At 36.7% G+C, this 21231-nt stretch overlaps 1 protein-coding gene across 1 annotated transcript; it reads right to left on the bottom strand.

Annotated features, from left to right (window-relative positions):
- Positions 1–9068: 9068 nt before the first annotated feature.
- On the bottom strand, positions 9069–13056 carry LOC106833398 (olfactory receptor 11G2-like). The gene has a single exon (XM_014844590.3). It carries the CDS (start codon positions 12411–12413, stop codon positions 11478–11480), a length of 936 nt encoding a protein of 311 aa, XP_014700076.2. The 5' UTR covers positions 12414–13056; the 3' UTR covers positions 9069–11477.
- Between the last annotated feature and the right edge of the window lie 8175 nt (positions 13057–21231).

Raw genomic sequence — 21231 nt, 5'->3', positions numbered from 1 at the left:
AACAGATGGGCAGCAGAGTGGACAGACAAGGGCCTAAATTCTATTAATTTCTTTTTAAATTAACTTGCTTTATGGATCAAACATATTTTTTTTAAACATCTTTAAATTTTAGTTTCTTAGATGGGAGTTGTACTACATAATTCTTAATCCCATTCATTTCTGATATGTTTATTGCTATTCTAGGAATGCCCGGACTACACAGCTCAGCTAGACTTGCAAATTTAGAAGTGATATATCATCTGGGAAAGAAAACCTATGCTGGATATTGTGTTAATTAGACGTGAAGGTACAGAATTCAGGACAGTCCCCTTTCAGGATAGTTTGCCAAGTACAAGCCTGACAAAACTGTCCTGGAAAATAGGAAGTGTGTAAAAATATTTTATGCTAAACTTAATAAAATTAAGTGTGGATAAAGGTAGAGATATTTCCACTAAGCTCTGTTGTTTCTCATCGTTTGTCAGTTAGCTCCTAAGCGTAGAAAGCAGCTGCTGTGTTAACCTGTTAGTCTAAGTTGGCTTGGTCCCCCAGCATTGGCTGCAGTGGGTGCTGTGGCCAAAGTGATGAGAATATGAGCACGGGGCCTCAAGGCTGTGTCTCTGCACTCAGGCTGCTTGGACAGAGGATTGACCAAACAAAGCAAACAAGCTTTACTCTCAAACTTGTGAAATTAGTCTCCAGAAGTCTGGAAGCTACACACATATCCGAACTTCCAACTTTTGGATGCTAATTTAATAATTTGGATATTTTTAACTGATACTTTCTTTTTCCCTAAAGCTGACCCTTCAACAGAAACCCCAGTGGAGTAGAAGTCTTGGTGTGCTCACTAGTTAACTCTCTCAGCAGCAGTCCAGACAATTCCCCTGTGAACAAAGTGCTCCACCTCCCTGGCCTGGACAAGCTGTTCCGTGGAGGAGGACAGCTTCCAGAGCTTGACCATCCGGGTTTGAATCATGCCTCCCCCACTTTCTAGCTGTGGATGCTGGACAGGTTATTAACCTCTGTATGCTTTCGTTTTCTTTCTGTGAGGTGGAGAGACAAAGAGTACTGACCACAGAGGTTGTTTTGAGGATTAAATAAAGAATATTTGTAAAATTCCTGGCAACCAATTAGTGCTATAGAGCTCTCTATCTCCTTGTATAAACTTTATTGAAAGCCCTTGAACGTAAGTAGACTTATCAATTGCTGGTAAGTGGCAGGCAATGGTGCTATACTAGGGTAGTACTGGATTTGCATATGGGATCCCAGCATTTGAATTCCAGAATTTACATTGCATTGTTGTGGGAAATTCTGCAAGGCATTTATTTCTTGTCTCTTAGTTTCCTCAAATTTCATATGGAGATGACAATGCCTTCTGTGAATCGTTGTTATAAAGACTGATGAATGAGATAATGAATTGACAAGGAAGCCCTGTGTCAATATCTGACATATAATAAATTTTAGACATTTTGCTTAAAACTGTAGGGGAGTTAGCAGGAGATTTTGTTTTCAGAGATATAGATTCTCCAGCTATATTTGAATAGTTTTTCTCCTCTAAGGACTACATTACCTTCTTTCTTGAAGCAGGAAAGGAAATCCCAACTGAAGCTTCTCAGTCAGCTTCTCATAAGATTTTCTGAGAGTGGAAGTAGTTGTCTTTGTTGTAAGTGGCTGGGAGAGAAGGTGTAAAAATAGATTTGGATGAAGATCAGTGAATGTATGTGCTGTAGGATCCAGGGATTATAAGCAGAGCGTGTCTTTTGCTCTTTGGGGGATTCATTTACTGTCTCTGGAAGGAGAAAAGTACCAGGAGACAAGGCTGTGCCACTTATTCCCTTGCTCACTCCCTGTCTTCTCCGGAGTCCCTTGTGCCTTCATTTCTGCCATAATTTTCCCCAGTGGTGAAGGAAGTAATATCTTCCACTGGATCTAAATCTCTTAGAGGTGGCCAGAGACGCAATCAATAGACTCATCCATCACTCACCAAATCTGTTCTGAAAATCTATCGTCTGCTCAAGGAAAGTTCTGTCAAACAAGGCACAAGATAAGGTATCTGTATTGCAAGAGTTTATTTTTTGGTCTTTGATAATTTGCTGTCAATTGTGGGTTCTGGGGACAGATACCCCTCTCTCTACCAGAAAGAGAAGACCCTTGGGGGAAGTAATGGACAGCCAAGGGGGCTGTGGAGCTGCTCTCTTCCCACAACCCGCCCTGGCCTCCTCAGTGATCTTTCCCTCTCTTTTCAGTTAGAGCTTCTGTGTCACGACAGTGCCCCTGAAGAACCCTGCCCCTCATGGGAGGGGCACTTACTGGGCCCCATGATACTCTTGGCCCAGGGGCCACAGAGCAGGCTCATTCTGCAGTGGCAACGTGCAGCTTCAACTGGGGATTGCACTTCAAGTTTCCTTCATCCCCAACAAAAGAGCAGGGCTTTTAGCACAACTCCTCACTTGTCCTCTCACACTTTTTGAAGGAGTTCTCGTCTTAATCATCTCACATCTTGTTTAAGCACTTTGATGTTTCTCTTGCCCACAGCATAAAACTCAAAGTTTGTATCCTGGTCAGAAAGGCCCCTGCAACACACCCCTGCCCTATCTGTCAAGTCTTGCCTCTCTGAGTTTCCTGTGCTTTTCTCCCTATGATCCAACTGTAGTTACCTATGCACACACAAAACTCTAGCCGTGTAGTTTTCAGTGAGTCATTTTGCCCTCTGAAAGTCATGAAAGAATGCTCTGACTCTGAAAGTAGGACACCCCACCTCTGTGGAGTGATACACCAAAGAGCTGAATTCACACATTCAGGTGTAGGGGGTTTAGAAGTTAATTGCATGCAAGATTATCCATGTGTTGCTATGATTATTTTTCTTCCTTTTTATTTGCCTTTCCTACCCCTCCTGGTACCTGTGATTAGATCTCAGAATACATTGATATTATGAGCAGATGTATTATGTGTTGAATAGGATATCACGTGCTGACTAAAGCACCTTATCACCGTTTATAATGTTTAGATGAAAAAAAAAACTATTACCTATTTAATCAGTCTTGGTTTGAATTTACATTTCCAGCAGTGATTACTTAAAAAGTACATACTTCATATGGGAAACTTTCCACAAAAAAGGCTACAAAACAAAAACATCAATCTCAGAAGAGTTGATTATTTTTTATTTACATGGTATTCTATATTCTTCCTTTTCCTTCACATTTCCAGTCAACTACTTTTAAGGATGAAATTCAAGATATTTGTCCATCATAATATACTGTTAGTAATAGCAGGCAAAGATCAGGCTGTAACTAAATTCTCTGTTTCTCTTCTTGTGAATTATGAGTTTATACAAGCCCAGCAGCTCAATTTAGTGCTTATACTGAGCTCAGATGAATATTGGAAATCATTTTTAAGTTTTTTCCTGTAGAAAAAAATTTTTAAAAATCTTGTGTAGAATCTGATAAGCATGTATAATTTAACATTCAATGTTTCTTAATTTATTTGTTCTACAAAGTAGTTAATGTAATTTTAAGACATGACAGTTTAACTCTGAAGAAAAAATTCCTTCCATAGAATTCTATTGAAAGAATGATTTTGCTTTTAGAAATCTCCCTTAGGACCTTGAACTTTTCACCAATTTACTAACACATGAAGGCTCACTTTATTTTAAAAATGGTCAATTTGTAAGCTTGATTGGATCCTGGGCTGGGAAAAGAAACTCTTTTCCTAACTCCCGCTATAAAAAGTATAAGTAGGATAATTGGGGACATTCCAAAATAAGGTCTGTAAATTAGATAATCATAGTATAGCAATGTAAATTATACTGTGGTTCTGTGGGAAACCATTCCTTGTTTCTAGAAAATCTACACTGAAACATTGAGATGTAAAAGGGCAAGATGTCTGCAACTTACTCTCAAAAGGTTATATGTAGAGAAAGACAGACTGACGGAAGGAGAGAGAGAGAGATAAAAAGAGAAAGAATAATAAAGCAATTGTGGTAAAATTTTAACAATTTGGAATCTGGATAAAGGGCATATAAATTTCTATATTTTACTTCTCTTACAACTTTTCTGTAAAACTGGAATTATTTTAAAATAAAAAATACAATAAATCATCAGATCACTTGTATCTATCAAGTATGTGTCTGGTTTTTGGGGAGGTTCTCAAGTTCATATTTGGAAGCACATAGTCTTTTCAAACATTTGCACATAAAATTCAACTCTCCTCATAGTTTAACTGGGTCCTAAATAAGATAAAAGGAAGGAGAAAAAGCTTTAGGGAATTATTTTGGCTCTAGCAACATGTAAGTAGGTAGAGGAAATTCTGCTCTCTGCTTCAGATCTTTTGTGGTTTATGGCTGACTGAGCATACAACTTCCAGAAATCCATCAATAGCTGGTTAATCAACATTCACTATGTATCTACCACTCTTCTGGGTTGTGAATGACTATGAGAATTAGAAAAGTAGAGAAATGCAAAGAACTGAAAAGATTGTCCTCACGGTTGTCATCATTTATCATGGGAAAATTAGCATGAATTTTCTAGAAGAATGAATATGAAACCAATGACATGGATAAGATACTTTATAAAATTATTTAGTGAGTAAGAATTTTTGAGCTCTAAAGCATATTTTCTTTGGGATAGGAAAAGAGTTATAGTCTAAATATAAATATCCATTCTTGACCCAAAGCATATTTCACGTGGATTTATCACTGAAGTGAAATGTGAAAACTTCTTCAGTAATATAGTTCCACTTTGTGACATTTCTTTAGAATTATTTTTTGTATTTTCTCAAATATATGTATGCACATGTATACATATACATTTTTATATGTATGTATATGTCTGTATTTAAATAAATAGACTGGGTTCTGTATTGTGATTTGTATTACATTTTTCAGACCCACTTACTTCATTCTAGGAGTTCATTCACACTTGTAAGATAATTTAATTGGTAATGCAATATAAGTGTTCTGCCAACTTTTTGGAAGCACGTTAACTCAGAAATATGAGACAAAAGAAACTGTACAACGTGATTGATAACAGTCTTCAGTTTGAAGCATTGCTAGCATGACGTCGTCACATTTGTATCTTATCAGCTGGTGTTAGAGTCAAGAAACTTCCCCTGTTCTGTACAGCACCAATGAAACTGGCTGAAATAAAACCAGACGGGCCAATTGGCCTGGTCTCTTCTTCTGTCCACTACCAAGTGCACACCTTTCAACCTTCCTGCTCCTGTCCCCATTCACTCAAGGGACAGTGGCTCTCTCCTAATTTAATTCTGAGAAATTTAAGATAATACTTTCTTGAAGTTACAAGTATCAGCTTTGTTAGAAAAGGTAAGGGACAGCATGGTTGGTGAGGTGTTATATGGTTGGTGAATATCCTTAAGGTATTCCAGTTCTTTTAAACTGAGAAACTCTGAGTGAGATTGATCATTAGTATTATTTAAAAAAGATAATTTGTTATAGAATCAAAATTATTTTGTTTTCAGATTGGCACCTGAGATAACAACTCTTGCCAATCTTCTTTTTTTTTCTGCTTTTTCTCCCCAAATCTCCCCAGTGCATAGTTGTATATTTTAGTTGGGGGTCCTTCTAGTTGTGGCATGTGGGCCACCACCTCAGCATGGCCTGACGAGCAGTGTCATGTCCACGTCCAGGATCTGAACCATTGAAACCCTGGGCTGCTGAAGCGGAGTGCATGAACTTAACCACTTGGTCATGGGGCCAGCCACTCAAAATTATTAACATACTATTATTTGATATAGAAATGTTTGAAAATAAAGCATAAAATTGGGAACAAAAGAAAAAACAGAAAAAAAACCCTCCATATTACTACCCAAACATTGCCATTCAAAATATTTTGGTATGCTTCCCTTTTGTAATTTTTCTAAAGACTAGATTTTAGTGTTTCTGCACAGAGGTATGGTATTGTATTTACAATATTGTACTGTGCTTATTCACTAACTTCTATCAGCTATTTCCCAAAAACACTTCCTAAAGCTGAATATTATTTCAGCTTTAGTGGTGCATAGAGAATTTTCCCTATTTTTCAGTAATTTTTATAACTCTGCTATGGCAAGTTAATAATGATGAAGAAGATGAGCCTTGGACTCAGAGAGGCCAGGTTGAGTCCCTGCTTTCCTAGTTAGTATTAGACTGTACTACAGGCAAGTTTTCACCTGTTCTCTCCAGGTGTTCTCTCTTAGCTTTCTATTCTGTAAAACAAGTAAAACAGTAACAGCTCATATAACGTTGTAATGAGGACTGAAAGAGAGAGTGCATACAAAATGCTTAGCTCAGAAGCTCACATATGATAACCTAACATTAGGAGACAGCATAACATAACAGTTAATAGCATGGTTTCTGGAGTTACAATTCTTTAGTTCATCCTGCTTCCAACACTAACTGTTTAACCTTAGGCAACTTGTTTAATCAGTCTAGGCTTTAGTTACCTCATCTATAAAATGAAGTTACCAACAGTGTGCCTGAGGTTGCACAATTCTTGAATGGCTAAAGTGGAAGTTAAACTTACATACATTGTGAGCTAGCTGGTGTAGGTATCATGAGTTTTTATGTTCTTGTACAGTCTTCAACATGCTGGACAATTTTCTTTCTAAAACCATGATCTTTTCATATTCTGGTCGCTTCACTCTGCTCTACTTGTCTCTTAGCACAACCACATGGTTATTCTACTCTGTCATAGGAAATGGTCAACACCTGGCCATCTGCCACCCAATGCACTTACCCCATCCTCATCACAAGATCTGTGGTAGGCTGACAGGTCTCTCTTGGCTCACTGATTTCCTCAAACACTCAATCCCTATTTTCTTTATAAGTATATAGTGTTGTAGGTTGTGTTCCCTGGAAACAGATGCCAAGATTTCATGTAGAAGTTTTGTTGTAGAGTTCTTTTGGGAACAATAGCTGTACAAGAGTGAGGAAAGTAGGCTGCAGCAGAAGGAGAAGTTGAACTGTGATAAAGTTGAAACAAAAGTCTCAGCTGATGCCATGTGGAACTGTGGAGCTAGGATGACTGTTCAGAGTTGTGACTGATTGAGGCAAGAGTGTCAGGATTTTGTACACCAGCATTGACCAATCTCTGAAAGTGGGCTGACCCTGGGTAGGGGAGGTGATCAAGGAAAAGGCTGGTGTCTTTGGCTTAAGGTAATTTCTGGCTAGGGATTTGGTTGTGAGTCAGTCACCAGTATGCCAGACCTCTGGCAGCTGAGGGAATGAATGTATCAGTCTTGAAGGCAAGATCCAGACAGCACATTACAGCATCTACTACACATGGGCCCACTGATTGGCCTGTCCTATAGCTACGCCACATCACAGAACATGTACTATGTGTACTATGGTTCTATACCTTTGCCACGTCATAGCTCATGTACTTCGTATTCATCATCATTCTCACTATTTTCCATGTCCTTGGACCGTATACCTTGGTGCTAAGAGCTATGCTTCAGGCTTTCAGCAGCTGGTCATCAAAATGCCATCTCTAAATGTGGGTCTCACTTTGTGGTAGTGTCTTTGTTCTGTGAAACCCCAATGGTAATGTATATGAATCCCACATCTGGCCATTTAGTAGAAATGAAGGCAATGAATCACATCGTTATAATGATATCTTCTTTGAAGACTCTGGTCTTAAACTTCCTCAGTGACAGCCTGCTCAATAAGGACATGAAACCTGTTCTCAGTCATGTCTTTTATGGAATGAATGTTAGCCAAAGTTCATGAATAGTTCTTCCTATTGAAGGACCCTATTGAAGAACCCTGGTTTTATTAATTATACATCTCTGCCCTACTATGAAAAATGAAAATATTTGATATATCTAATCTTACTTTGGGTAGAGTTGCATGTTATAAGGCGAAATGAAATAGCACTATATAGAGAAGTCTATGTTATATGATTTGATTTTTGTAAAATAAAGAATGAAAAAACCCTGATATGTGGTTATAAATACTTTTATATAGTTAGGAGTATGGAGAATAGTATGAACATATGTACTACGTTGTTAATATTGTTTATCTAGTAGGGATGGGGTGTGATGGAGTGAAGAGTAGATTGAGGGTGAAGTGGTGGTGGTGCCGAGTAGTGAGGAAAAGATAAAGGAGTCTGCTGTCAAACCAGCATGTACATTATCCCATTCATGTAAAATTGACATATGTGAGTGTGTGTGTATGTGTATAAAAGAATACACGAAAGATTGTTCACTAAAATATTAATGCTGGTTACCTCAGAGTGGTGGGATTTTAGATAACTTTTTAAATAGTTTTATACTTTTCTCTATTGTTTGAGAATTATTACAGTGAGAATTTATTATTTTTATTTTTTATATTGAGAAAAGATCAAGGTTTTTTTTTATTGTGGAAGAAAACAATTGCATTAAATAAATTGCATTAAATAAAATTTCTTGAATAGAAATAAATGTCGGTGTATTCCTTGGAGTTAAAAAGAAAGCTAAATCTGATTTCATAAAAGCAGGTCAAATACAAAGTATATTCCAGGTAATGTGTTTCTGGCTCAAAACATAAGTTCTGAGGGTAGTATTTTAAAATCAGTATGATATTTGTACTTTGATATCCTTTAAAGATTGATTTTTTAAAAAATTATTTTATTGAGGTCATATTGGCTTATGACTGTGTAAATTTCAGGTATACATTATTATATATCAGTTTATGTATAGAGAGCATCATATTTACCACCAATAGTCTAGTTTTTATTCATCACCATACATATATGTCCCTTTACCCCTTTCACCCTCCCTCCACCTCCTTCCCCTCTGGTAACCACTAATTTGTTCCCTTTATCTACGTTTTTGTTTATTGAAGATTTATTTTTATATTTTAAAACCCAAATGACATATTTATTTTTTAAATTGAATGAATCTGACATGTAGCATTGTGTAAGTTTGAGTTGTACAAAGCGTTACTTTGATACATTTATATATTGTAATATAATTGATATTGTAGTGATATTTATCACGTAACATAATTGTAGTACAATATTATTGTCTATATTCATTATACTGTGTATTAGATCTGTATAGCTTATTTACTACTCATTACAAGCTTGTATGCTTAAATATCATTAATCTTATCCCCTGCCCCCTGTCCCTTGGTAACCACCATTTTACTCTCTGTTTTTTACAGGTTTAACTTTTTTGGATTCCACACATAAGTGATGTCATACCATACTTGTCTTTTTCTGTCTAACTTATCTCACTTAGAATAATATGCCCAAGGTCCATCCATGTTGTCACAAATGGGAGGGTATCTTCCTTTCTCATGGCTGAATAATATTCCATTGTGTATATGTACACATCTTTTTTCTCCATTCATTTGTTGATGGCCATTTTGGTTGTTTCCACATCTTGGCTATTGTAAATAATGCTGTGATAAACATGGGAGTTCATATATGTATCTTGTTGAAATCTTGTTTTCCCAAATGACCTATTTCTTTACTGCTTTCTATTTCTTTTTACAGCTCTCTAGCTATATCTATTATTGTTTGTTGAATTGTGAATTATATTACCTCTTGGAGCCATATTTATTTTGATCAAGGAAGCTCATTAATATATCAACGTGTGGCCAATTATAAATTATGATGGGTAATAAATGCCCCATGGACACCTGTTCTAGAAACGCTTCTTTTCTGTGTGTTGTGGTATACTTGTAAATAGATGGTGATCTGTAAATGGTTACATGCACTGTTCAGAACTTACCATGCTTTCTCATCTCTTAATACTCCTGGCTTTTATCTTTGCTGTTCTTTCACTTGCTCCCATAGAAACTTGCAATTCCCTTGGTTATAACACACCTTGCTCCATTTAACACTTGTTTATGAGCCCCACAAGAGGGAAATGTGTCTTATTCACTTCTGTATATGGTTTACCTTCTAGCTCAGTGCCTAGCATATTGAATGTGTTTAATTGTTTTAATAATTAAGTGACCATGGAGGAAGATGATACAGCAATTAACAATTATATAAAAAATACTTTCAATTTTTCACGGTATATTTATTCTCTTAGTTCCTCAGAAGAGGAAGACACTTCTTATTTTGTTCTAACAGATACAAATAATTTTAGTGAGATGACATCAAGAGGTTGTCAGAATTCTTCTTTTTCATTTTCCATCAACAATCAGTCCTCTTCCTAGTTTCCAAAAGAATCAAAGAATTAGGAAGAAATGTTTCTCAGGTTCTAACTTCATAGTGAAATAGTTATTAAAATTTATTTATTAATGTTAGCATTAAATGTTGTTTCAATGCAATACATACATATAGCACAAAATTTTAAAAATACAAAGGCATATAGAGTGAAAATGTCTCCTCTCCCTGTCCCCAGACACCCAATTCTCCTTTTCAAAAGCAATAACTGTTACTAGTTTCTTCTTTCTCCTTCAAGAAGCATAGAATGTAATAATGAACATAAATATATGCATATCTATATGATCTTTTTTCACATTAAAGATAGCCCAAGATACAGATCTCTTTCATCTTGCCTTTCATTTAATGATATATTTCGAGGATAGTTTTAGATCCAAAGACAGGTACAGATCTTCATTTTTAACAGATATATACTATACTCTATTCTATGGATGTACAATAATTTATCTAATCAGTCCTTAATGAATGGTAATTTAAGTTATTCCGATGTTTTACTAGTAGGAACAGTAGTTGTATTCTTGTACATATGCCATTTTTTTGTGTGTAAGTATAGTAGTCAGATAAATATCTAGGAGTGGAATTGCTGAGTCAAAGTGAATGCCCTTTAAATTTTGATAGTTTTTGGCAAACTGTCCTCCATAGATATAGTACCAATTTATGCTCTACTAGCAAAGGATGTGATCGCTTTTTTCCCCAACATCATTTTTGATCTTTGTCAATTTAGGGGCAAAATAAGTACATTTAATACATTTTTCTTTATATTTATCTAATTCTGAATAAAATAGAATGTCTTTTCAGATATTTAAAAGCCTTTCCTATTTACTTTTTTCATATATTTGCTAATGCTATTTTTCTTATTGATCTGAAGATATTTATATACATATCCCTCTCAAATATATTAATCTTTTTGTCTATAATTGATGCTACCATGACAGATGTTTTGGAGGACAAAGCTCAACTAGAAGAGCAAAGACAATTTGTTGCTGTTGAAGAGTAAAAGAAAACTTTAAGTTTTTCCCTATGGTTATAACTTTGTGTAATTTGTAAGGGCAACTACAAATAGAGAGATTTTCTGAGTTGGCAGGAGATTTGTTTTTAATTATATTTCACGAACAAACTCAACTCAGTTTTTCAATCTATAGCTCTATGATTTGTAAAATTAGGGAGATGCATCTTTTTGAGATCCTATATAACCCTATAAGTTCTATGAGATAAAAAAAATCACTATGGTGTGTAAAGTTCAAAAAAAATATGAATAATTTTCTAAATGATGTCAGTTTCCTTTTTAGCCATGAAATTAAAAACAGATTCTGCCCCCTAAAATCTTTTAAACCAAGACTCTTACTTTTATGTTCTCAATAATTTCTTCATAGAATGTTTCATATCTTTGTTCCTCAGACTGTATATCACAGGGTTAAGGAGTGGAGTAACTACAGAATAAAACAGAGTCACTATCTTCTGCATTCCAGCTTCATGCTCAGATGTCGGGCTCACATACATGACCATCACTGAGCCATAAAAAAGAGAAACCACAGCCAGATGAGACCCACAGGTGGAGAAAGCCTTTCTTCTCCCAGCTGCTGAAGGGACCCTCAACACAGCTGTCAGGACCAGAGCATAGGACACCATGATGAAGAGAAAGGGAACAAATAAGAGCAGAGAACTTAAGATGGAGCTAGTTAACTCTATTGCAGCGGCTCTGGTACAGGTGAGGGCCAACAGAGGACCTGGATCACACAGGAAGTGGTCAATGATCCTGGATCCACAGAAAGATATTTGGGAAATAACAATGATAGGAATCAGAAACCAGAGAAAACCAAGTATCCAGCAGCTGACCACGAGATTGGTGCAGAGACATCTAGTCATAAGAATGGGGTAATGGAGAGGCCAGCAGATGGCAAGGTATCGATCAAATGCCATAATAGCCAAGAAAAAGCATTCTGTAGAACCCAAGGAGAAGAAAAAGTAGAACTGGAGAAAGCACCCCAAGAAGGAGATGACCTTGGTGTCAGAGAGGAAGTTGGCCAACATGTTGGGGACAGTGGAGGTGACGTAGCAGATCTCCAGGAAGGAGAAGTTGGCAAGCAGGATGTACATGGGGGTGTGGAGTCTCTGATCCCAGTGCACAGCACAGATGATGGAACCATTGCCCATGAGGGTCAGGAGGTAGACAACAGAGAAGAGCAGAAAGAGGAGGATCTGCCCCTCCCTGGGGCAAGGGAAGCCCAGGAGGATGAAGCCAGTGATAGTGTTGGAGTTATTGGGGGTGTTGGAGATTTTCATGGATCTATGAGCTGTAAAAACACCATCAAATTATTGAACGACTATGTGAAGACAGATGGGAACCCTGATATGTATTGAAGCCAACCTGGGGAATGCAATAAACACTTATATATCAATAGTTACTATTTTTGTCTGATCCTACAATGCTGTCCTGGGTTAGTTGTTGGACTGTAAAAACACTAGAAGTCAGTGAATATCAGCGGATAGGCAGAGACATTCCTTTGTTGAGAAATGTATGGAAAAATGCTTAATATAGAACATACAGCTTATGAAATCATTATAAATAAAGCTCCACTGTAACTCCCACTGAAGTCAAGAAATACAATATCACTTGCATCCTAGAACTTTCCCTCATGCTCCATCCCAATCACTATCCTCTACCTCTCTCTGACCCTCCAGTTTTAACATTCTCCTTTTCTTGTGGTAATCAACTCTTATTTACTTTATTTTAATAACAAAGTATGCATTCCTAAAAAAAGTATTTAGTTTTGTTTTTGTACTTTATATAAATGAAATCATGTTATATGTAGTACTTTTGGATGGCTTCTTTTGTTCAATAGTAAGTTTGTGAAATTCATGTTGTTGCATGGATCTGTAGCTTGTCCATTTTTACTGCACTCTATGCTATTACATTCTATGAATAAACCAGTACTTTTTTAAGTATTCTACTATAGATGAGTATCTTGGTTATTTCTGGTTTGGGGCAATCAGGAGTAATGCTACTATGAACGTATTGTTTATTTATCTTGGTTCACACGTGCGTGAGTATCTGTAGGCTGGATCATAGGGTGTGTGTATCGTCAACTTCAGTAGATTAAGCTAAACAGTGTTCCATGACTATTGCACTATTTTTTATTCCCACTGATGATATATGAGAGCTCTGATTGACAGCATTCTTTTTTAATGTTAAGGTCTTTATTTGTCAGAGCCTGGGGAATGATATGTAGACTGCGTTTTACCAGCAGCTCTTTTTATTTTTTTCCTTCTGGTAATATCAAACTAGGCAGTGTTCTCCTTGGCAGTACTTTTTTTCAGAGTAGGTGGTTATATCAGAACTACTCTGCTCTCAAGAGAGAGTATTCTGGAAATGAAAAAGAAAACTGTCCCCAAATTTAGTTTAGGAGAACATTTTAATGCATGAAGTAATTTACAGCCACTTCTGTGAAGTTCATTATGCACGTTATATGAGCTTTGAGTCATGATCAGCCTTGTGATTTAAACAAGATGTTTCTTCACTGTATTTCCTACTTTCCTATATGACTCTCCCAAGAGAGAATTCTTTGAAGTGGCTCACTCAGGAGCATCTTCCTGAGCAAGAAGTTTCAAACAGAACTTCATCATAGACTTGAAAACAATTTATCTCAGTTACTTTACCAGAAGTGATTGGGAATTAGCATAATGCTTTGTAATTCCATAGATTTTAATAAATATTTATAAAATGAATGAATAAATACACTTTTTCAGTTACCAGAAGGAGAGCACATCAACACAGCCACTTGTGGGCAAAGCTGACTTAGATTGTGTGGCTCTGGAAGAAGAGACACTTGGGAAAACCAGAATCACTTTTCTCTTTTGAGGTGGTTAACTCCTTTGTGGATTCTGTTTGGTAATGCAATCTACCAATGTGAGGAGTAAAACATTCAAATTAATTGCAGGAAATAGCTGCAGCTCACTTCTGTTAATACAGTTCCCCAGCCATCCATGGCAGATCCAGCCTAGGGATAGGATCAGCATTAATCTGCTCTTGTTGAAACAAGTCCTTGATTGTCTGTGTTGGGAATATGACTCTGCAAAATCCATTGTTTCCTTTCCAGTTATATAAACTCTGCAGCCTGATATTATTGATCTTATGTTAAGGTAGATGTAGCTGGAAAGTTGAAAAGCAGGGAAAACTTTAAAATTTTGCTCCCTCTCCCAGTAACTCCTTGGGAGCATCTCAAGGCAGAATGACTTTGGATGGTTATATATTTGCATAATGGCTTTATGTTTTTCTGAGTTGAAAAAAACAGACAGAAATCTTTGTTAAATGATCCTGCACTCAGATCTTGTACTTGGTTATTGTGGGCTCTGTAAATAAGGTATGCATAAGGAACACAAAAAAATATGTATTTTCCATTATCTGGAATACAGCATCAATCAATCAAGCAATGATCTTATTTTTGAGAGTTGGCATAATTATCCAAGGAGTCTGACAGTGTTCCATTTGGAATATTCAAATGTTCTATTTGGAATATTCAAATATTCTATTTGGAATATTCAAAAACAGTAAGACATCCAGGGATAAAAGGCAGAAGGTGTCAGGGAAAAGGTGGTTGATTACAATATATTTTTGTTTTGTTTTTGGAGAGGAAGAAAGTTTGTGATGGGGGACTAGCAAACTGATTAATATTTTGGAGCTTATAAAATGTGTATGAAAGCTTCCCTCTCTGAGATAGATCTAGTTCTGGATTTTATCTGATTTTCATGACATGGGGGACTCATGTGGTCAAGAAAATTTCCCAAGATCCTGATAGTTTATGTCTTAACTTATATTACCTCGGGTCTTTTAGTGCCTCAGCTGTGGAAGGTATAGATTCTTGTTCTTGTACCATAAACTTATACCTTCTGAATACCCTTTCCTCTCTGATTTTAAGGATGTGTGACTAAGGACTGAGACTAAATTTCAGATACTATATAGTCATCATTTGTAGGTAAACTTAAACCAGACATTAAATATCTAATATATGTTTGCATTACTTTACATGCACTGTTCTCATTCAGGATGAAAATATTGAGAATGTGGTCGTTTCTGAAGCCATCACTTTTCCAAATGCCCTGTTCTTTGAAAGGGGCTGTTAACAAATGTTGGAGCCATGAGAATACATTAACTGCTGGTGAATGGAAGGAGTGACTCAAAAGAAAATTTGCTATGACATGTAAAGGTCGCTTTTGGACTTTAAATTCCATGAAGTTAAAAAACGTCCTTTATAGGCCTACAGGTGTAATACCAACTTAGAAAAAAGTTGCTGAGTTTTCAATAGGTCAAAATAATTTGTTACTAATTGTGGTTGGGGCATTTTTAATTAAAGTGTTTTGCAGGATATTTCTGAAAGGTTATTTTTTGTGATAATCACTTTGTTCATTTTCTCAAAATATTTTCTGCACTTTGAATGACTTAGTTAATGTTCAAGAACTTACTTTTCCTGGTCTAGTCTATTTTACTGTTACATATCTTCTTTTCTTTTATGCCTCACATCCAATTCATTAGCAAGATGCTTCTGTTTCTGAAATACAGCTCATATCTTTCCTTTGTCTTCCCTCTCATCTCCCAAGTTCAAATTTTCATACTTTCTTCCTTGGACTTCTGCAGCACCATCCTAACAGAGCTCCTCACTTCTACTTTTGTAACTAAACCCTCCATTTTCCAAGTAGCTGCAGAGCACTCTTTAAAAATGGAAAAACCTACCATTATAGATTTCTGAACAAAACCATTCACTCTCAGAGCAATTCTGTCTGGAAGTTTCACAAAGCTGTTGTAGAAAACAGGAAGGTGTTCTAGATAACAGAAATGACCACCACAATTTTATGCTTAATCTAATATATTTAACCAGACTGTACTGTCACTCACCTTTTATTACTTAGCTCCTCTGTACGGAAGAAACTATGAAGTTTATCTCCACAAGTCTGAGCTGGAGCTGTCAAAAAAAAAAAAAAAGAGAGAGAAAAGAAAAGAAAGGCTGCTGGATTCACCCTGCATCGGCTGCAGAGGGCGCTGTGAACATTGGTATAACGATTTCTGTGTTTGTGTACCCAGGCTGCTTGGACCGAGTTAATTGACAACAATCAACTTTTTTTGGTTTACCTGTTAAATTAATCAACCCTGGAGAGGCTGAGATAGACTATGGCTGAGGGAACCAGGCTGTGCCATACACAGTGTGAGGAAGACATTCCCTGATATTTTAATTTTCCCTCAAAGCTCAGTACAGTAGAAGTTTGGTACCTCCATTTGTTGGCCCTCTGTCCACAGCCAGTCCAGAGACGTCTCGTGACAACCCAGTTCCCTGATTTACAAACGTTGTATAGTTTCAGCGAGGGGCTGCCACATCTGTCACATTGGGTAATCTGTTCCTGGAAAGTACTTAAAAGTAAGGATAATTTTCCAGATTGGGATGAGTGGTAGGCAGCTGTGTATACCAGAAAAGCATTGGATTTAGAGTCAAAAGCTTCTTTTACTAGTTATAGGAAATTAATTCTCAATTTCCCTAGCTATTAAATGGGCATAATTATGCCTTCTTTAAAGGGCTATTATAAAGATTACTGAATGAGACAAATTTCTGTAAATACCTCGACCATTGCCTCACCAGTAAGAGCTTAAGAGATATTAGTTGTATGTGTATGGCTATAGCAACTTCGAAGAGAGCTGTGAGTAAAAGCTGGCAGATTATGATTCTTTACTCTTCTAAACAGTATATAATCTTAATACCTGCATCAGCAAAGGAATTCCAAACTGAAGCTTCTCAAAAGTTTATTTTTTTTATTTTCTTAGAGAAGAGACATAGTCTTGGCGGTAACCAGAGAAAAGAAAAGAGGTGCAAATGGTTGTGATGAGGATCTTTGTATTTGCTGAGAGATGGAGGGGTTATAAGCAGAGCCTGCGGTGGAGTAAGCCCTGTTTTTTCCTGATCCTGAGGATCTGTTTACTGCTTCTAACAGGAAAACTGTCAAGAGACATCTATTTATATGCTTGTTATTCACTTCCCTCGGGACCTGCCTTAATTTCTGTTGGGTTTTTTTTTCTGTGCTAGTTGAAATAATATCTTTTCTTTGCTTTAAAACTCTCACAGGTATAATGAAATCTTAACAAATCAATTGATTGTTTGATTAATTAATCAACCAATAAGTCTGTCTCTTGCTCCCCTAAGTGTGCCTACCACGTGGCCAATGAAAAATCTTACAAGCCTGAAGGGGATAAAAGCAGCCCCAGATGGCCATAACTGATCTGACATTCACAACCAGACCTCAAAGTTATTACAAGCTGACCTGACACTCTCAGCTATACCGTGCTATTCTGTTATTGGACATAAACCATCCAACAAAATACAACCTCAGTCAAGGTTACTAAGAGACCATGATAAAACAGGACAAAACAAGGCTACTTCATAATTTTGTCTAAGCACAGAAAAAACAAAGTCACTGTGCCACCCATACAATATCAAATATTTTCCTGTCTTGGCTAAAATGAATGACTTCTACTTTTTTAAAAAAAGCCAATTACAGCTTTACTCTCCTTTTTTGTCTGTCCTCTCTATAGATAGATTTGTTGAAATACCTACTCATAGAATTGTCCTTGCTTTGACAACATTCAATTTGGAGCAAATCATCTTCTCAGATTCTCCCCAAGATCACTCAACCAAAGCACCAGTCCTATAATAGGTTCCTTGTAACACTGTCTTACTGAGACATCCCAAGGTTCTCTCCTGGTCTATGTTGTCCCCTGCTATAATGAGTAACAAACCCAACTCATTCGTCTATAGGTATTCCTGTGGTCTTTGGCCAAAGGGCATCAACAAAACTAACATATAATAAGTTGGCTGTGAAACGGGAAGTTTCTCCATGAGACATTATGTGGACATCTTTAAGAAGACAGCTGCATCTAAGGACACTTTCCTGGTCCAAGGATGTTCTTGGCTAAGGTTAGTCAGAGCAGGGTCATTCTGCAGCTGCTCTCTGACCAACTGCAGCTGGGAGGTGGGCTCCAAGGTTTACTTACCTCAACAGAGGGGCAGATCTTTGAACACAGCTGATCTCCTATCTCTCTATCCTTTCTAGTGTGGCAGAAATTTTTGTCTAAAACACTGATGAGTTCAGCTTGCTTCCCTGTTTGGCCACCATTTATATTTAAAAATATTGCAGAATCCATATCCTGGCAAACAGGGCACTCTAGGAAGAAAACTCTTTCACTTTATGTCCTACTTTCCAGAGTTTCTTGCAGATGTCTCTGTCTTGGTGAAACCAAAGCCCTCAGATACACAGTGACAGCATAAAAAAAATGTGTTGAAGGAGTAATTTTTTTTTGCATTTTTTAAAACTTTTTATTGAGACTATGATAGTTTAAAACCTTGTGAAATTTCAGTTGTACATTATTGTTAGACAGTCATGTTGTAGTTGTACCACTTCACCCTTTGTGCCCACCCCCACACACCGTTTTCCCCAGTAACGACTAATCTGTTCTCTTTGTCTACGTGTTTAACATCCACATATAAGTGGAGTCATACAGAGATTGTCTTTCTCTATCTGGCTTATTTCACTTAACATAATACCCTCAAGGTCCATCCATGTTGTTGTGAATGGGACGATTTTATCCTTTTTTATGGCTGATTAGTATTCCATTGTGTGTATATATATATATATATATATATATATATATATACACACCATATCTTCTTTATCCAGTCATCAGTTGATGGGCACTTAGGTTGCTTCCATGTCTCGGCTATTGTAAATAATGCTGCAATGAACATAGGGGTGCATGCGACTTTTCGAACTGCTAATTTCAAGTTCTTTGGATAGATACTCAGTAGTGGGATGGCTGGGTCATATGGTATTTCTATTTTTAATTTTTTGAGAAATCTCCATACTGTTTTCCATAGTGGCTGCACCAGTTTGCATTCCCACCAGCAGTCTATGAGGGTTTGAAGGAGTAATTTTACCCTCTGGAAAAAATAGTACCTACTGTGACTCACTTGCAGTGGGAGAGTCAAGCCCTATGTAGAAAATGACCTAGAAAAGCAGGTGTGGAGGATTGATCAATTAATAGAGTTCAAGAGTGTCTGTACTACTCTGCCTCTTTTCTGTCCTTTTCATATCACTTTCCCATCTCTGGGCTTGATCTGAGAATACTTTTTATTTTTTAAACAGTTTTAGGGTGGTATAACTGACATACAATATTGTATACAAAGTGTGTAATTTGATAATTTTCACACACATATATATACACCTGTGACACCATCTCCATAATCAAGATAGTAAACATAATCATCATCTCCAATCATCATGCCCCTTTGCAATCTCTCCCGCCTACCCATCTCTGACCTCACTCCCCAGGGAACCACTGATCTTTCTCTCACTATAGATGAGTTTCAATTTTCTTCAGCTTTATATAAATGGAATCATACCATATGTACTCTTTCTTTTGGTCTAGCTTCTTTCACTCAGCACAATTATTTTGAGGTCCATCCATGGTGTTGCGTGTATCAGTAGATCATTCCTTTTTATTGCTGCGTAATATTCTGTTATATAGACATACCAAGGTTTGTTTATCCATTCACCTGTTGATGGATATTTGGATTCTTTCCAGTTTTGTGTTATTATAAATAAACCTGCTAGGAATATTTGTGTATAAGACTTAATGTGGCATATGCTTTTTTTCCTCCTGGGTAAATAGCTAGGGGTGAAATAGCTTTCTCAAGTGGTAGATACATGCTTAACTGCCAGCTGCTTTCCAAAGTGCTTGTACCATTTTACATTTGCACCAGCAGTGTATGAGAGCTCAAATTTCTTTATATCATCAACAACATTTGCATGGACAGTCTTAATTTTAGTCCTTCTGGTATGCATACAGTGGTTTCAATATCTCATTGCGGTTTTAATTTGTATTTTTCTATTGACTAGTGATGTTGAAAATATTTTCATTTATTTGCCATCCGTATATGTTCTGTTCAATTCTGTTCAAATATTTTCTCCATTTTTAATTGATTTTTTATTATTGATTTTGAGTTTTCTTCATATATATATTCTGGATGCAATTCCTTTAAATGATATATGCTTTGCCAGTATTTTCTCCTAGTTTGTGGACTGTCTTTTCATTCTCTTTTTTTTCCTAAAGATTGTCTTGCAAATGCAGCTTTCCATAAATCTTTGATCATTTTATTCTTCTGCTAGACCAGCTCCAGTTGTTTGCCATTGACTACAAAATTAAGCGTGAAGTAGTCAGACTGGCAGTGAGTGCTCTGCCATATGGCCCCATCTTTTGGACCTTATATCTCATCATTCCTTTACAAGTACTCTAACTTCCATTCTTTTGGACTCTTCTCTAAACATAATGTCTTGTATCCAAATCTTTTCACATTACTGTTATATGCTATTAATGTTTTGCTTCCATCATTGCCCTTGGAACATTCTGCCTTTTGCCAAGGTCCTTCTCCCTCCCAAATGCCTTTCCTTATTTTTTCCAACTGGTCATAATCTTCAAGTCTCACATGACAACAAAAAATTTTATTTTGATTTGTCATATCCCATTGTTACCGTGTCAGTGGCAGCACCATGTCTAGGTAGAGGGATGCTAACATCCACTCCATATTCTGTATCAGTTTCCCATGAAGTTCCACAAATAAACATACAATCTAAGTAAAAATAGTTTCCTTGCTATGCAAATTAGGTCCTGAGGTAAATCTCCTTAGATCTTTTCCAATCAGATTTAAGCTCCTAAACTCCCTCTCTATAGAAATTCTACAGCCATAATGTATTGTTTGAAGTTGCTTTGGAAAAAGATATTTGACACAAGCTCCACAAGAGCAGGGACTCTGCCTTTTTTTATTCATTATTCTTCCCTATCTCCTAGAACAGTGACAAGGATATGTGCAAAATAAATGTTTATTGAATAAATGAGGGAGGAAAGGAGACAAAGAGGAAAGAACAACTCACCCTTCCAAAGGGAAGTAGTAATATCGCAAAACCAAACTGAGGAAAATAAACATATATCTCTTTACCAAGAAGAAGAAAAATAGTGCAACTATTTCTGTGGCTCTTACTGTCTCTGTCACTTCCACAGGTCCGACTC

The sequence above is a fragment of the Equus asinus genome, chromosome 2 (assembly GCF_041296235.1).
Source record: "Equus asinus isolate D_3611 breed Donkey chromosome 2, EquAss-T2T_v2, whole genome shotgun sequence".
Taxonomy (NCBI): Eukaryota; Metazoa; Chordata; class Mammalia; order Perissodactyla; family Equidae; genus Equus; species Equus asinus.
Note: the sequence above shows the minus strand (reverse complement) of the source record. Positions and strands in the feature narration are given on the sequence as shown.